At 41.2% G+C, this 19,003-nt stretch overlaps 1 protein-coding gene across 1 annotated transcript in view; it reads left to right on the top strand.

The window, feature by feature from the left end:
• Positions 1-19,003, top strand: part of ksr2 (kinase suppressor of ras 2) — a 361,347-nt gene that overhangs the window by 210,117 nt on the left and 132,227 nt on the right. The window contains exon 6 of the mRNA XM_072247505.1: positions 14,155-14,224. Coding sequence (XP_072103606.1) covers positions 14,155-14,224 — 70 coding nt within the window. The remainder of the gene's footprint in view (positions 1-14,154; positions 14,225-19,003) is intronic.

Here is a 19,003-nt window from a genome sequence, read left to right as displayed (position 1 = left end):
TTGTCATCACACTACTCAGCATTGAGATACGGCTTAGTATCCCTGTTACTTACCTGTGCCCTGAAATTAAGTCCAACGGCTCCGTGTGTATATGTTTACAGATACTTAAAACACAAAGCAAACTGAGTACAGGTTAGTGTTCAGGCAGCACCTCATCAGTGTATTGGTGGACTTCTTGGTTCCTATAGCTACATTTATTACCTTTTGCTGAAGGTGATCGTAGCTGCTGTCTTCCTCCCCCCCGCCCTCCATCTCTGTGATCACCACTGAGTTTGTCAGTGGAGAGAAATCTCTGGTTTGTGGAAAGCCATGCAGGTAGAGAGAGAGAGCTTCCATCACATTGAACAGGTGATGACGAGAGAGACAAAAGGCTCTGACTATACACGGGACAGGCGCTGACAATTCCTGCTGAAGCCTTCATTTGCCTGCCAGCCAGTGTGGAATCCTGATGTCACATAACAGTGTTCAGTAGCACACAGCCCATTCCAGCTCACCACACCTCGTACGAACTCTCTGCACATGCATCTCCACTGGGGTCTTTCCATCAAGAAGTCCAAGGTCCAGTTACAGAGAGGAATGCTGAGTCCCAATGAGGACAATTTACCCACCAGCCTCTGATGGATGATCAGGTTAAAACGCTGAGCTGAATTCAATAAACAACATCCTGAAGCATGAGGTATCGTTCTCTAGGGACAAGACGTAGTGGAGGGCCGAGGCAATGGCATCATCATTTTGGACCAGTTTGAACAGTAGGTGAACTGGAAAGGGTGCAATGTAGCTGGAAGGTAGGATTTTATATGATCTATTACCAGCACAGATGGAAAGCTTGCAAGGGAGCCGGCTGGATTCGAACTTGGGAGCCTTCGCTCCGAAGTCCAGCGCTGATGCCACTACGCCACCAGCAGGCTACTTCTCACAATGGCAGGAGAGAATTCTTCTGATTCATCTTTTGGGTTACAGGCATTGCAGGCAACATATATTGACACATTAAATTGCCCATGCCAAACTGATGGTGAGCCATATCCTTGAGCTGCCACAGTCCTTCACAATTCTGTTGAGTGTGGAGTTCCAGGATTTATGTACAATGAACATGAAGGGACAGCAATATATTTGCAAGGGAGGATGGGGCTGATTTTCAGGGGAAACTGCAGCTTCTCATTACAGCTATTAGCCTTGTCTAATTAGAGGTTCAGGTTAGGAAGCTGCTGCTAGATTAGCCTAGACAAATCACTGTGGTAATAAATTGGTTTATTATTGTAATGCTTACCAGTGGAAAAACTTTGTTTTGCATGCCATCCATGCAGATCACTTCATTACAACCGTGCATTGAGGTAGTACAAGGGAATATAAAGATAGGGAATTACAAGTCCATGGAAGCATCAGCTCAGTCTGGGAAATTTCCTACATCGCAGCAATGGCTGCATTAAATCCGAAATGAGCTATATTGGTTGTAAAGTGCCTTGAGATTGTGAGAGGCACTACTAAAATCTAATTCTTTCTTTTACACAACATACTAGCTTTCAGTAGTTCATACATCTGGTCACCCGGTCCCTCTGAGCACATTGTTCATCATCTAAAAAAGATTTTATTTTTCTATTCCTCCAACTAAAATTAATACCCTCATTTCCCCTTCCATCATGCTCCATTTGTTTCCTTCATGTTGCTCAATTAACTAGAGACTTTCACCTTGCAGACCCTTATCGCACACTTCTGTATTTAGCTTTGTGCTGTTAGCAATTGGTTGCCTTGCACTCAACCATTTCATCTGAGTCATTAACATAGATTATAAGTTTTTGAAGCGTCAGTACTGATCATTATGAACCTCTCACTAATAACATCCTTCTAATTGGAGAGTGGCCCATTTCTCAGTTTACAGTGATAAATCAGTTCTTTATCCTTGCAAATAATTTCACTCAACCTAGTGTGCAATTATTTTATGTAACCTTTCATGTTTCATCTTATCAAGTGCTTTTAAAAAATCAATATTATACATCCATTGGCTCTCCCATTATCTGCCCTGCCTGTTGCATCCTTGAAAAAGGAGACTTCATCCACTCTAACAGCCATTTGCATTCTTAAGAAATTGTTTTTCGACTTCTTTCCCTCATAAAAGCATGCTGCTGTGCCTCAACTCCTTTGATAATAGGTTCCAGTGTTTTCTCAACAACTAATGGCAGACTAGTGAGTTGACATGTCCCAATATCTTCATTCACTCTTTTCAGGAATAATGATGTTGCATTTGCCGCTTTTCAACCCATGAAGGTCCTTTTGGAATCTAGAGGACTTTGCAAGGTCATTAGTAATAATCTGTGTGGCTGCTTACTCTAAAACCCCAGGAATTAGGCCATCGGGTCCGTTCATTTCTTCATGATTTATACTAATAATTTTAATTTATCCCCTTTTATTAGATCTTGGTTGCCTCAATATTTCTTGGGCGTTTATTGTGTTTCAGGCACAAAATATTTGTTTAAAATCATCAGGTATTTCCTTGTATTGAATGGATCATTCAATTCACCCATGGAACTCAGTGTGTCGGTGGGATCTCCTGACTTTGTAATAGCACACGGTCCTTCCTACTAGCAATCCTGACAGGGCCAGTATGACTCAGAATGATGGAGAACAGGACAACATTGAGATTATTGTACTTCTGTTGGATAATTTCAAGGATATTGTATTTTTGGACTGATTTTATTTACACTATATATTTATATAAAACTGTAAGCTAAAATAATGTTTTTTTATATATAAGTAGCCATTTCCTCTAATAAGCCCTTCTACAAATTAAGTCTAAGTCCCTTAAAGGATAGGGTTCTTGTAATTTTATATACTTAAGTTACATCACCCTTGAGCCTCCATTTTTCCAAAGGAAACACCCAAGACTAGAAAATCTTGTGTCATAACTAATTAGAAAGAAAAATAGAGGGTTACGGGGATTATATGGGTTGGCACAACATTGAGGGCCGAAGGGCCTGTACTGTGCTGTAGTGTTCTATGGTTCTATGTACTTCCAGAGCCAGCAGCTTCCTTGTAAAATGAATCTACACCCTCTTTAGCGCTTTCACATTTTTTCTGTGGCCTAATTAATGTTTTATATAATTCTAGATGACCTCTTGTCTTGGCTACAGTCAAAAGAAAAAGAATTTTGGGATATATATTGTATACATTTCTCTGACATTGAATGTACCTATTGAAACCTATTGAAAAAAGCAGGTAATCCATATGTCCTTTTAAGCAGCTTGCTTACTGGTCCTTGTTAACAATGAGACATTTGTTCAAATACTTAAACATATAATATTCCTCTCCACGCTTGTGGTGCATTGGGCAGCCACCTTGCTGTTTCTGTAGCATTTTGTTGACTGCTTTTTACGAGGCCGAGTTACTAGCCTGACATTCAAACCCACACGGACGGTAGATGTAGTAGAACACCATAAGGATCTGCCATTGAGAGGAGGAAAGTCAAGGGGAAATGGGATACTAGTCTTAGTTACGTCTGACCACACCACCAACACTCTTAGTCCCCCAAAGGACAACACAGATTGTGTCACATGATTCAAATGACCAAAGTGACTTCAAGGCATGGAATCACCAGATTACAGACATTAACACGTCTGTCTCTGCTGTACACAGCTGAATAGGCATTCTGAGGCTCAGCAGTGCAGTCTGAAATACACAGCGCACCAAATATCCTGCTGCCATTGTCAAGGCATGCATCATTACCTTGATTTTATAGTGGACACCCTCTAATTCATTTCTCAATGGTAATTGGCTTTGGGATTTGCTTTCCTGTTTTAATGGAAGTTAAAATGGATTGTAGGTTGCACACTGTTGCTGCAACCCTGTCAGTAAGATATAGTGATCATTCTATAGGTTGGTAGTAGCATGTACAGGGCAGATAGAGGGTAAATGTCAGTAGTGTTAAGCCGAAAGAAACTGGTCCAATTTTGCAATGGATGGAACTCTACTGAAAGTGATTGATTTTGTATTAAACCTTCACAAAACAACATTCCTGCAATTCTAAACAAAACTCTGTGTTTCATGAACCACTCACAAAATACTGGAGGAGTTCAGCAGGTCAGGCAGCATCTATGGACATGAATAGACAGTCGACGTTTCGAGCTGAGACCCTTCTTCGTGCTCCAGTTTCTAGGCTAACATGTTCTCATTGTCACGAATTCAGAACGATTTTACTGGAGGTGCTAATTTGTTCTGTGGAATGTGCTCATTATCCAAATTATCACAAGCATGAGAAAATCTGCACAGAAGCTGGAAATCCAAAGCAATGCACACAAAATGCTGGAGAAACTCAGCAGGTCAGGCAGCATCTATGGAAAAGAGTAAACAGTCGACGTTTCAGGCTGAGACCCTTCATCAGGACTTAACCAAATCATGTGCATTTTTTTGTGGTTTTAAAAACTATAACAATGGAAAACATTCACTCAGTATTCAATCTATGCTCAAGAGGCAGTAATATTTCCTTCATTTTTGTTGTTATCTTTAGCGAGAACTGGCTGTATCTCCAAGTAAAACAGTGCATAAATTGTTGCTATTAAATAGAGGCAAGGTTAAGTTTTCTCAAGATTGTCAGTGATAGTGTCCATCACATGAGTTTGAATGGCATCTTAACATTTTAATTCTTTGCACACATTGTTCCTTTTATTGCTCAGAAGCAGCTTGGTTTTTCCAAAACAGTGTTTAGCTTTCAGATTGCAACAAGGAAGCGGAACTGACAGATAGTTAGTGATTCAGTCAACGTCTCCTGTCAGTAAGAGAAATTTCAGAGTGAAGTTTGAATTCTTCAGATGAAACTTTTATAAGTCAGGAGGGAAGGACTCTTTTTTTAATTTTATATGTTGGAAGCAGGCAGAACGTTGAAAATGATGCTATTGTCAGCGGAGTAGACTTTCATTGTGTGATTTTAACCCTTAGTAAAAAAAATAAAATGTGTTTGGAGTATATTTTAGGGCCAGGCAGCAACTGTGGAAAAGGAACCATGTTTACACTTCCGGTCGAAAAATTTTCAAAAGTTTGGGAAAAAGTACAGGTTTTGTAAAAATAGATGCATGCAAGAAATGTAAGATTTCACAGCAGCAGTGAACTTATTCTGGGTTGATAATTGATAATGCTTGGCTCATTGATCAGGTCAGTGGCTTTCTCAGCTCACTAATTCTGTTCGTTAATCGTAGCCCTGCATTCAGTGAAAGTTAAGCAACTACTTCAGTAGTTGCTCAAAGGCAAATTCACACCACTACAACTCTCCTTTATTTTGGAGCTTCTTGTTAGTGGACGTCACAAGCTGGATTTCCAGTAGGTAACTGAATACTATAACATTTCCTTCATTCCTTCCACCATCTCCAATGGGTTCCCACCACCAACCACATCTTTCCCTTCCCCCCACTTTCTGCTCTCCACAGGGATTGCTCCCAACACGATTCCCATGTTTACTTGTCCCTCTCCACTGATCTTCTTCCTGGCACTTATCCTCGCAAGCGGAACAAGTGCTACACCGGCCCCTACAGCACCTCCCTCACTACCATTCAGGGCCCCAAACAGTCCTTCCAGGTGAGGTGACACTTCACGTGTGAGTCTTTCAGGGTTATCTACTGTATCTGGTGTTCCCGGTGTGGCCTGCTGTATATTGATGAGACTCGACATAGACTGGGAGACTGCTTTGCCGAGCACCTATGCTCTGTCCGCCAGAAAAAGTCGGATCTCCCAGTGGCCACCCATTTTAATACTACCTCCTATTCCCATTCCAACATGTCTGTCCATGGCCTCTGCTTCTGCCACGATAAGGCCATACATTATATTCCGTCTGGGTAGCCTCCAAGCTGATGGCATGACCATCGATTTCTCAAATTTCTAGTAATAGCACCCCCCTCTCCTTCACCATTCCCATTTCCCTCTCTCACATTATCTCCTTACCTACCCATCACCTCCCTCTGGTGCTCCCCCCCTTCCCTTTCTTCCATGGCTTTCTGTCCTCTCCTAGCGGATACCCCCTTCTCCAGCCCTTTATCTCTTCCGCCAATTGACTTCCCAGCTCTTTATTCACCCCCCCCCCCCCCCAGTTTCACCTACTACCTTGTATTTCATGCCCCCACCCTCTTTCTCGGACCTCATCTTTTTTCTCCAGTCCTGATGAAGGGTCTCGGTCAGAGTGTTTCCTCTCTTCCATAGACGCTGCCTGGCCTGCTGAGTTCTCCAGCATTTTGTGTGTGTTGCTTTGGATTTCCAGCATCTGCAGATTTTCTCCTGTTTATATTTCCTTGACTCTTCATTTCTTTTGCTCGGGTGGCAAAATGAATATTCTTAGTAGTTATAGTGATGTCTATTGGACCACTGTTACACAGAAATATTTAATTCTGCAGCAGGAGTAGACGAAACAAAGCCATCATGTGTGCTTTTTTTGGAGCGGCAGGGTTGGCTTTTAGTAACAGCTGGGACTTCAGCATGCTGCTTACTATCTTTCCATGAAAAGCACTGATGAGTGTTGGAGAAGGTGTGGCTCCAAGGAGGCAAATTATTTCCATATTTTTTGGGATTGCCCTAAATTAAGTTTATATTAGGAAGGTATACACAGAACATTAGTTAAGGTATTTAAGACTCAGATACCTCTGGACTTTGAGACTGTCTGCTTGGGGCATGTATTGTTTTTGGAACAGAAGAAAGATATAAAGCTGTTGCAGGCCCTTTTAGCAGCAAGGAAGAAATCAGTCACCAGAAAGTGGTTAAATCCAACATCACCTACATTAGAAGATTGGCATGAGATCATTTTGGAAATACTTAAAATGGAAAAGATAACCTACTCTCTGAGAATTCAAAAGGAAAATTTTTATCATGTTTGGAATAAATGGATTGAATTTATAACCCCAGAGTGAGCAGACTTTAGATGACTCTCCTAATGGATTATACTGTTTGTCTCACCAACATAGTAATAGTGTTAATGTAAGCACCCTTGGCTTGAATGGTTACTGTTCTTTTTTTTGGAAAATGTGGAATTAACGCAAGTAAAGAAAAGATCTGGGGAAATTTTGGACCAGAAAGAAATGGACCAGAAGAGATACATGAAAATTAGTATTCAACCACTATTATTAATATTTTTTATAACAACTATTATCATTATTTAGTTTAATAGAGTGGAATTACAATTGAACATAAACATCTATTTGAGTGCATTATTATTTTCTATATTATCTCAATGTGCACTTGTGAATGTACAAATTAATATAGATTTACTCACATAAAATTGAAAAGGTTATATATGTAAAAAAAAAGTTTGTTTATTACTTGCAAATACCTTATCCAAATAAAAAGATAAAATTAAAAAAGAAGAAAAGCATTGATGAGACACCACATGTTGTCTAACATTAAAACTGACCATTGAGAGTCATCGTTGGAGTCTGAAGAGCACATTTCCCAGCAGTTTACAATCAAGAACAACTGGATTGTAATCCTCCCTTCACAGAAATTGGGAACCAAGCTTAGTTTTCAGGAAATTGTCCTCTCCTGCTTGGGAAGAAGCTATAGTTACTCAGCTCTGACTTCAAAGTTCAAAGTCCAAAGTTCAAAGTAAAATTTATTATCAGAGTACACGTATGTCACCACATACAACCCTGAGATTCATTTTCCTGCGGGCATACTTACCCAATCTATAGAACAGTAACTGTAAACAGGATAGAATAGCAAAGCACAGGACACATTTTTAAGGACAATTCTGGCCTCAAAATCATAATCAATCTGATTAGGTTGAGTCAAAAAGGGAGGCCGTAAGTTCTTGAACTGTTTCATTTCAAGTGGCTTCAGCTAGATGGGACTAGTTCAAATTGAACCTCATCATATTATGATTGGGGTCTTGCTTTATTGCAAATACCTGGTAAATTGTTATTGAATAATTTATATGTTAAACATTGGCACTACAGTCAAGCACACAGACACAAAAATCAGGCTAGGTTGCTGTCAAGAATTTTCTGTGTATGGTTATTGCACTGCAAGTTATAATTATTTGCATTCAAAACAGCACCATATGGCAATTTTTAAAGATTTTATTAAAGCTAACCGTCTGAGCAAGCAGTTCAGTGGAGTGCTGTTTGATTTAGTTGTTACAATGTTAATATCAGCTACCAAATGTTTACAAGGTAAACTTTATGAGGACTTATTCTCCTTGGTACCTGACTAAAACAGTAATTTTTCTTGTAGTCTCTGAAGCATTATTTTAGAAATGAATTTTATAAATGAAATACTTTGTACTTTGTTTAGATAAATTGATTTAATATTGAACTCAAGTTTGAAAAATGCTTGGTAGTAATTTTATGAGAAATTAAGAAGCTGTAATAAATGCTTTGACTAGAGGAACATAAATAAGGCAAAGTAAAGTGAATAAATGAGATAGAGAAAATACTGTGATCTTTGATTCTACTTTACATTGCATCCATATTTGTGGAAAACAGAAAGCTAGTATTAGAGCAGACTCTGCCTGAAACAGGTGGGATCTCTGTTTGAATATTAAACCAATCTCTGTGCATTAGCTGCATGCAAAATCCCAACTAAATATCCATACGTTTTTCATTTACCACATAGCGTATGGTAAATGGTAAGCATATGGACATCGATTGAGAAAATTTAAGAAAGCTTGTTAGGCACTCTTAAGATACTTTCTCCGTTTTCAGTTGGTTCTGCTTTCTTAAATTCAGGGTGCAGCACCACTGGCGAAGCTTAAAAGACCGTGTCTATCAATGATTCTTATCAGAAGAACATGGTGGTGGGTTTTGCTTTGAGAGGAGTCTGTGTGTCCTTGTGCATACGTACAGGCACTGCAGCTAGTTGGGAAAACTGCTGTTATTACTAGAGGAATTGAACACGAAAATGAGAAGGTTAATATTTCACATTTGGAGAGAACTGGAGAGACCACATCTGAGGTTTTGTGCGTATTATTGGTTTCCTTATTTACAAAAGTGTCTTAATGCAGTGGAAGTCATTCTGAGAAGGCTCTCTAGTTTGATACATGGAATGGAGAGATTGTTGTATGAGGAAAGGATCAGCAGCCTAGGCTTGTATCCACTGGAGTTTAGCAGATGAAGAGGGGGTAACTTGATTGAAACAAATAAGATCCGGAAGAGTCTTGACAGGAAAGTTCCTCTTGTAGGAGAATCTAGAGCTAGTGGTAACTTGAGAAGCAAGGGATAAGCTATTTAGCCTAGTGATGAGACACTTTTTTTTGTTCTCTTTGGGCTCTGATTCCAAAGGTGTTGATGTTTTGAGAGACTTTGAATATTTTTAAAGCAGAGATATACTTAGGAAAGAAAGATGGTGAAAGATTGCTATGGGTATAGTGGGAAGCGGAGTTGTGGTTACAGTCAGGTCAGCTGCAATTTTATTAAATGCTGGAGCAGGCTTGAGTGGCTGAGTATTTCCTACTCCTACTTCATAAAATCTTTTTTTAAATTGACACTTTATGGAGAAGCTGCTGCAGGAGCTGAAAAAATGGGGATTAGTATCCAGGTGGGGATTGTCTGTGATGTGAAGGAGAACTTGGGGGAAGTGGATTCCTCATGCACCTGCTCCCCTTGTTCTTCTAGGCAGTAGATGCCATGAGTTTGGGGAGGTGCGGTTAACCACGCGTTCCAGATTGCGATTCGCATACTCACAGGTCATGCTGAGTGAAAGTGAGGGGAATACGTATTGAAGAGTAGGATGTTAATTAAGTGAATAATGTTGTCCTAGATGATGTGATTTTCTTGAGTGTTATTGCAGTTGCACCCAACTGCTAAATCCTGATGTACTTTGAATAATTGATGCCATTTTACGTTGTTATGAGCATTATAATGTTTTCCAGAGGAAATCTCACATCCACATCAGGGGCTATTAGCTTTCCTCTGGGCAAGTTTTCTGTCTCTAATACAGGCAGTACACGAATCTAGAGGGTATCAGTAAGATAGAAAAGTCCTGACCTAATGTAGTGCTGCTTGCTTCCTCAGTAGCTTCAACACCAAGACCACTAGACTCAAAAACAGTTACTTCCCCAACCCGTCAGGCTGATCAATGCCTCAGAAGTTCAAAGTTCAATGTAAATTTATTATCAGAGTATATATATGTCACCATTTACAGATTCATTTTCTTGCAGGCATAGTCAATAAATCAATAGAATAATAACTATAACAGAAACTGTTTAAGATGGTGATGCCCAGTGGCTACTTACCAGCAGCAAAAAATAAAACAAAGAAAACTATTAATAGCACTTTATTGAGAATGATCACTGCTAACAGTGGAGAGGGGAGCAGAGGTGAGACATGGTCGAGGCAAGGGGATGGGGTCGGTAGGGTCGAAGCAGAGTCGAAGGGTCCCTGAGACCATGGAAAGTCCCAAAGTCTGATCGATTTAAGTGCCAGGCTGAATTGAAAAGGTCGAGTATGAGGGCTTCAGAGCAAGGAATGACCTGATTTAAGCACCGGGCCAGATTGAAAAGGTCAGGGTGTCGGGACCAGAGGCAAGGCGAGGTCCGGTTCTGCTCAGTTCTGCTTGTTGCCCTGCGGCGTTTACTCAGCTCTGTGCTGAACCGAAGCTGTACTTGCTTTGGCCGCAGTGATGCCTGGCTTCGTGTCTGTGGTATCGTGACTTTTACTTAGCTCTGTGATGAACTGAGGCTGTAGACTGCTCTGGCTGCGGGGATGCCTGGCTTCGTGTCTTTTGTAAAACTCCACTTCTGATGCTATTTGCTTACTTTTATTGTTTGCATGATTTGCTTTTCTTTCCTCTCAACGCATTGGGTGTTTGACGGTCTTTTTTTAAAGAGAATCTTTTGGGGTTTCTTTACTTTGTGGCAGTCTGTAAGGGGACGAATCTCAAGGTTGTATAATCTATACATACTTCTATAATAAATATACTTTAAACTTTGAACTTTGAATCAATGAATGATCAAACCAACGGGCATTCAACTAGTTTGCAAAAGATAACAAACTCTGCAAATACAAAAAGAACAAAATAATAATAATAAATAAATAAGCCATAAATATCGAGAGCGAGAGGAGGAGTCCTTGAAAGTCGTTCCATTGTAAGAATAGTTTAGTGATGGGGCAAGTGAAGTTAAGTGAAGTTATCCCCTTTGGTTCAAAAGCCCATGGTTGAGAGGTAGTAACTGTACCTGAGCCTGGTGATGTGAGCCCTGAGGCCCCCCTACCTTCTTCCTGATGACAGCAGCGAGATGAGTGCCTGCCCTGGGTGGTGGGTGACCCTGATGATGGATGCTACCTCCCTGCAACAACATTTCATGTAGATGTGCTCAATGGTGGGGAGGGCCATATCCACTACTTTTTGAAGGAGCTCCCGTTCCATGGCATTGGTGTTTCCGTCGCAGGCTATGATACAGCCAGTCAATATACTCTCCACTACACATCTGTAGAAGTTCGTAAGAGCTTTAGATGTCATGCCATGTAATGTCACCCATTAACCCAGCCCACTACGTCCACATCAGCCACTTCTCTCCGTAGCTCCTTAGCACCCTTCACTCCCTCCCCACCCCCTGCACAACCATTTTACATTTACACTCCACACCTCATACCTACACTGACACAGTCACTATCCTACTGTATTTTCATAGGCCCTGCTATCTAGAAGAGTTCCTGTTGCCAAGAATCACTTTGTCACTTTATCATTTCCTGTCAGTCACCTTATGTTAAGATTCTGCATCTTGTGTCACTAATGTACAGTACATACAATCAGTCTAATCTTCTGTATATATGGCCACACTCAACAATTACTTGTTTTATAGGATTGGTTTTTCTATTTACTGCATATTAATTGTGTTTTTATGCTGCATCAGATCCAAGGAAGCAATCATTTTGTTCTCCTTTACACCAGTGTACTAAAGAATGACAATAAACAATCTTGAATATACATGCCTTGAAATTGGATTGCATGGTGCTGATTTTGTCAGCGTTAGGCAAATGAAAATTGATTGAAACCAGAATAAATATTGTTTACTCTCATTTCTCGATCAAATCACTCCAACCACGAAATTGGACCAGACATATCCTGTTGTGAGTCACCCTTGCACACCACATGAGATATCATTATCAGGGTAGCACATGGTGTTGTAACACATCCTGAAGTTCTTCTTTTGGCACATTATAGGGAATTTGGATTGTAGTGTCCTTGGAAAGTACCCATTGCACACCATACCCAGAAGAATGCAATGGTAATCCTGGTGTTCTCACCTCAGAGGCCTGTGAGTTTGGGGGCTAGATAAATCCTTGGACTCTTCAACCCATCCCTGCAAAACTACCCATATTCCACCCCCTACATCTTCCAGTCATCCTATCTTAAGTATTCAAGCCCTTAACCCGAACCACAGGAATTGGTATTTTTTTTTTCAGTTCTCTCTCCCAGTGTCATGCCTATCCATCCAATCTCCTCCAGATGCCAAATTTCTTACAAGCCCCTTCCTCAGCAATACTCCTTGTCCTCCCAGCCCCCACTCGGATCTTGAGTATTGTGCTACATGTCAGACATCCCACCCTGCAAAAGCTCATTTCAGGGAGGTAGCACCATCAATTTGCGGGAGAATTCCGGGAGAGGTGGGATATCTGCAATAGAGTAGCTCCTTAGCAGCTGGCCAGCTAGTTTAAATAACGTTAGCTATGCTAATGAACGAATGACACGTGTTAAACTCACCTGAACATGTCTTTTACAGTCTTAACCCACCTTGGGCAATAGAAAAGTCACTGTTGCAAACAGTGCAGCGAGCAACGCTGCCATTACTTTGACCCCTATTAGGCAAGGGTACACTTTAGTGTAGTCTGGGGTGACGTACGTTTTATATTTTTTTTGGAACACTCTGCCATGGCGCGCCCTCGCTCACATTCTCTCGTGGTCGTTCGCGCACTCTCAAGCGCTCTTGCTTGCTTTCGCTCGCGCGCTTTCACTTGCTTTCTCACTCGCTGTCTCGCTTGCTTGCTTGCTCTTGCTCTCTCTCGTGCTCGCGCTCTCTCTTACTCGCTTGCTTGCTCTTGCTCTCTCGCGCTCGCGCTCTCTCTTGCTCGCATGCTCTTTCTCGTGGTTGCTCTCGCGCTCTCTCTTGCTTTCTCTCGCTCGCTCTCAAAAAAATTGATTTCTGTGATATTGTATATAATTTGCGGGCATCAGGGAGCCACTGTTCAAATGCGGGAGACTCCCGGAACTTCCGGGAGAGGTGGGATGTCTGACATGTTACCAACATGCCCGATTGTTCGTCACAGAAGTCTCGGTGTGTCCAGGAATTTTTAATGATTTCTGTGACATTGTTTAAAGGAATGACTTTGAAAAGATGCAGCTTTTCAAGAAGAAAGAACTCATTAAGCACTGGGTAAGGTGAAAAAAAAATAATTTCCAAACGTTTTGACAATATTTGCTACACTGAAGCCTGAATAATTTTTGCTGTGACTATCTTTTAGCCTGTAAGCATTCTTGCTGTTTTCTCCTCCAGCATCAAAATTGGTCCATGAAACCTAAAGCTCCTGAGATTTGGTGCCGTGGGATTTTTGTAATTATGTAGGAGACAAAACTGAGGTACATGTTACAGTTGAAAGAATGATAAAGGAGGTATAATAAACCCAAGTATATGTGTTGCAGACAGCAAAACACTTATCTTGAAAATGTTCAGATACGTCCCAGTGGACTTGGTGCTTTTCATATTTCATATAAGTTACATATATTTGTAATATTCAAACATTTGAAGAAAACTTCCATTGTAGAAAGTAACTCAAATTATGGACTGTAATTGCCTCTAATAAAATAGACGGAACCATTGTCATGTTCAGTTCATCGGAAATCTAATAAATCCTCTTCAACCCACTTTAGAGTGTGTTATGGCTGAACTGATACTCACCGTGATAACTATCTCAGATGATACTTGTTCTCAGGATTGCTTTAAAATTTTTAAAACATGTTGTATACAAGAAATAAACTTAAACAGTACAATAGTGTAGTACTAATATAGTGTTTGTTCAGAATGTAATTTTAACATAGCAAAGTGACCACTTTGCAAATTCTAATAGAAATAAGATTGTTAATTAAATGTATAATTTCACAGTTGTGGAATAAGACCACTGTATAAGATTGATTGAGTTTTGTTTGGATACAGATTGATGATCTCATTTACCTTATCCTTCTCGTTTTGTTTAGATACATTGTCAGTGCCTCGATGGTCCCCACAGATTCCCCGCAGAGATCTTGGGAATTCAATAAAACACAGGTAGGGTACAGGGAATGTTAAGTTGAAAATCTCTCTTCATTTAGATTGCCGAACTACAGCAAGTCACAATCGCAGACTCACAATTCAAAGCATCTTTCATTGGGACTAGAACTCAGCATATTAGACAAATTTTACTGGTGATGCTAACTTGCTGGTTCTCAAATGAGTGAATAAAATGGATTGATTCTGAAACCTGACCAAGTACCGAAGAAACTTTAAGTGATCAAAGGAGAAGTCTGAATTCACCAGATTACAGTTTATTTAAGGACAGATTCTCTTCTTTCTCTTTATTGGGCCTTACAGCCCAATAAATTATATAATTAGATGAGCAAGAAATATATTTTTAAAAAGTAAGAAATTCTACATGTAAAATAACAAGGAAGAAAATAACTAAGCAGTGAATATTTACTTTAAAAGATGACTTTGGGGAATTAATAATGAGAAATGAGAAAATGGAAAAGATTTTAAGTAAGTATTTTGTATCTGTCATCATAGTTGGGTCAGGTCACAGATCACGCAGTGGGTGAGCATCTGGGGGACAGTGACCACCGCTCCCTGGCCTTTATAATTATCATGGAAAAGGATAGAATCAAAGAGAACAGGAACATTTTTAATTGGGGAAAGGCAAATTATGAGGCTATAAGGCTAGAACTTGCGGGTGTGAATTGGGATGATGTTTTTGCAGGGAAATGTACTATGGACATGTAGTTGATGTTTAGAGATCTCTTGCGGGATGTAAGGGATAAGTTTGTCCCGGTGAGGAAGATAAAGAATGGTAGGGTGAAGGAAGCATGGGTGACAAGTGAGGTGGAAAATCTAGTCAGGAGGAAGAAGGCAGCATACATGAGGTTTAGGAAGCAAGGATCAGCTGGGTCTATTGAGGAATATAGGGAAGCAAGAAAGGAGCTTAAGAAGGGGCTGAGAAGAGCAAGAAGGGGGCATGAGAAGGCCTTGGCGAGTAGAGTAAAGGAAAACCCCAAGGCATTCTTCAGTTATGTGAAGAAAAAAAGGATGACAGGAGTGAAGGTAGGACCGATTAGAGATAAAGGTGGGAAGATGTGCCTGGAGGCTGTGGAAGTGAGCGAGGTCCTCAATGAATACTTCTCTTCGGTATTCACCAATGAGAGGGAACTTGATGATGGTGAGGACAATATGAGTGAGGTTGATATTCTGGAGCATGCTGATATTAAGGGAGAGGAGGTGTTGGAGTTGTTAAAATACATTAGGAGAGATAAGTCCCTGGGGCCTGATGGAATATTCCCCAGGCTGCTCCACGAGGCGAGAGAAGAGATTGCTGAGCCTCTGGCTAGGATCTTTATGTCCTCGTTGTCCACGGGAATGGTACCGGAGGATTGGAGGGAGGCAAATGTAGTTCCCTTGTTCAAAAAAGGTAGTAGGGATAGTCCGGGTAATTATAGACCAGTGAGCCTTACGTCTATGGTGGGAAAGCTGTTGGAAAAGATTCTTAGAGATAGGATCTATAGGCATTTAGAGAATCATGGTCTGATCAGGGACAATCAGCATGACTTTGTGAAGGGCAAATCGTGTCTAACAAGCCTGATAGAGTTCTTTGAAGAGGTGACCAGGCATATAGATGAGGGTAGTGTAGTGGATGTGATCTATATGGATTTTAGTAAGGCATTTGACAAGGTTCCACACGGTAGGCTTATTCAGAAAGTTAGAAGGCATGGGATCCAGGGAAGTTTGGCCAGGTGGATTCAGAATTGGCTTGCCTGCAGAAGGCAGAGGGTGGTGGTGGAGGGAGTACATTCAGATTGGAGGATTGTGACTAGTGGTGTCCCACAAGGATCTGTTCTGGGACCTCTACTTTTCGTGATTTTTATTAACGACCTGGATGTGGGGGTAGAAGGGTGGGTTGGCAAGTTTGCAGACAACACAAAGGTTGGTGGTGTTGTAGATAGTGTAAAGGATTGTCAAAGATTGCAGAGAGACATTGATAGGATGCAGAAGTGGGCTGAGAAGTGGCAGATGGAGTTCAACCCAGAGAAGTGTGAGGTGGTACACTTTGGAAGGACAAACTCCAAGGCAGAGTACAAAGTAAATGATGGGATACTTGGTAGTGTGGAGGAGCAGAGGGATCTCGGGGTACATGTCCACAGATCCCTGAAAGTTGCCTCACAGGTGGATAGGGTAGTTAAGAAAGCTTATGGGGTGTTAGCTTTCATAAGTTGAGGGATAGAGTTTAAGAGTTGCGATGTAATGATGCAGCTCTATAAAACTCTGGTTAGGCCACACTTGGAGTATTGTGTCCAGTTCTGGTCACCTCACTATAGGAAGGATGTGGAAGCATTGGAAAGGGCACAAAGGAGATTTACCAGGATGCTGCCTGGTTTAGGAAGTATGCATTATGATCAGAGATTAAGGGAGCTAGGGCTTTACTCTTTGGAGAGAAGGAGGATGAGAGGAGACATGGTAGAGGTGTACAAGATAATAAGAGGGATAGATAGAGTGGATAGCCAGCGCCTCTTCCCCAGGGCACCACTGCTCAATACAAGAGGACATGGCTTTAAGGTAAGGGGTGGGAAGTTCAAAGGGGATATTAGAGGAAGGTTTTTTACTCAGAGAGTGGTTGGTGCGTGGAATGCACTGCCTGAGTCAGTGGTGGAGGCAGATACACTAGTGAAGTTTAAGAGACTACTAGACAGGTATATGGAGGAATCTAAGGTGGGGGCTTATATGCGAGGCAGGGTTTGAGGGTCAGCACAACATTGTGGGCCGAAGGGCCTGTACTGTGTGCTGTACTATTCTATGTTCTATGTTCTATAGTTGGATGAATGTAATATATTCCAGGAAGATGAAATCTTGAGGAAGAAAAAGAGAGGAGCTTAACGTTATTACATTCATCTGAGAGAAAGTACCAGCCAAATTAACATGATTAAGGCGGGCAATTCACTTGGATGTAATGGTCTGACACAAGGACGTTAGGGGAGATGGCTTCAGAAATAGTGATGCATTGGTTTTTATTGATATTTTGAGCTGATTGCTTCAACAGGACGGGAGAAAAAGAGAGCTTAATGCCAGTATAAAATAGGGTGGGAGGTGTGAAGCATAAGTTGAACCCAGGTGAGGAGGAGAAGGTATCAAGGTGAGGGAGATGGGAAAGTGGGAATGATCTGAAAAGCTGGGAGGTGATAGGTAGAAGAAGCTAAGGACTGAAGAAGATTGAATCTGATAGGAGAGGACATTGGACCATGAAATAAATGGAAGGAAGTAGGGAACCAGAGGGAGAACTTCCCATCCCCGTACTGGCATGTCCACATCCTTCTGTACTACCAAGTTGTGGCTAGATGCAGATTAGAGGAGCAACACCTCATATTCCATGTTCGTAGTCTCCAATGTGATGCCATCAACATCGATTTCTATAACTTCCTGAAACCATTCTCTTTTCTTCTCCTCTTCTGCTTCCTGCACCTTTTGTTTACCTTAATTTTCGGATCCCTTTACTCCTCGCACCCCCGCCCCCCTCATGATCTGCTCAATTATCCACGCTTCCCACTCTTTGGCTCCCACGACTTTCTTTCTAGTCCTGATGAAGGGCCTTGGCCTGAAATGTTGACTGGTTATTTGCCTCAATATTGTTCCTCCAGCATTTTTGTGTATTGGTCCAATTTCCAGCATCTTCAGTCTCTCCTGCATCTCAATCTGTATCAGGCTCCTTAGGGATTTAACAAGCAGGTTCTCAAAGAGGATTGAGTATTTTACAGTACAGGTATTTAAATTTCCAAAGGCATTAAAAATTACATCTGATATATTATTTAACTATTGCACAAGGTAGGAGCTTAGGCAACTAGATAATTAGAATTAAGATGTTGGCATGGATGGAGGATTGACTAGCTAACAAAAAAACAGACCAGCAGTAAATTGTTAGTTTGAGTTGGCTAGCGTTAACAAATATGGTGCCATATGAAAATCTGTTTCCCAACCATTTGCAGTCTGTATTCAACTGTTTTAAACACTCCCACTGAGATACCCCCTCCCCCACTGTTCCCATCCCTCACTTCTCTTATTTGGTCTCATGCTCCATCTTCCTATCCGATCTGATGCGACTTGAAGGTCGTGAGTTCGAGCCCCAGCTGAGGCGGCGTGTTGTGTCCTTGAGCAAGGCACTTAATCACACAGTGCTTTGTGACGACACTGGTGCCAAGCTGTATGGGTCCTAATGCCCTTCCCTTGGACAACATCGGTGTCATGGAGAGGGGAGACTTGCAGCATGGGCAACTGCCAGTCTTCCATACAACCTTGCCCAGACCTGTGCCCTGGAGAGTGAAGACTTTCCAGGCACAGATCCATGGTCTCGCAAGACTAATGGATGCCTTTATTATTAAACAGTAAAAATTCAACCAAACGTTCATGTTCCCCGAGCTACTGAAACTACAAATCTGAACATTCAACAAACATACGTACATTCAAACCTAGTTAACTTAGTTAAAAGTGCGCACAAAGCATACCTTCCCAACTGTCTTGCCTTAAACAGAGGAAGAAGGGAGCAACCAATTTCCACATGCTGTTTTATACATCCAGGATATTTGAAACAGGACACCAATGGGAAAAACCCCTGCAGTTTTAAACTAACCATTCACAATAGAAGCATCTTTCCAAAATCAGAATAAGGCACGCCTCCACAGGACACCTCGCTCAACAAAAAAAAATGTCTCTCTCAAGTTGCAATCTATTCAGCGACACACTCTCCACAGCTTGATTAAGTGAGCAGTCAAAAAAATTTGTCAGTTGTAGTAACATGTAGGAAGGTGTGAGATT

This window comes from Mobula birostris, chromosome 31 (assembly GCF_030028105.1).
Source record: "Mobula birostris isolate sMobBir1 chromosome 31, sMobBir1.hap1, whole genome shotgun sequence".
NCBI classification, from domain to species: domain Eukaryota; kingdom Metazoa; phylum Chordata; class Chondrichthyes; order Myliobatiformes; family Myliobatidae; genus Mobula; species Mobula birostris.
Note: the sequence above shows the minus strand (reverse complement) of the source record. Positions and strands in the feature narration are given on the sequence as shown.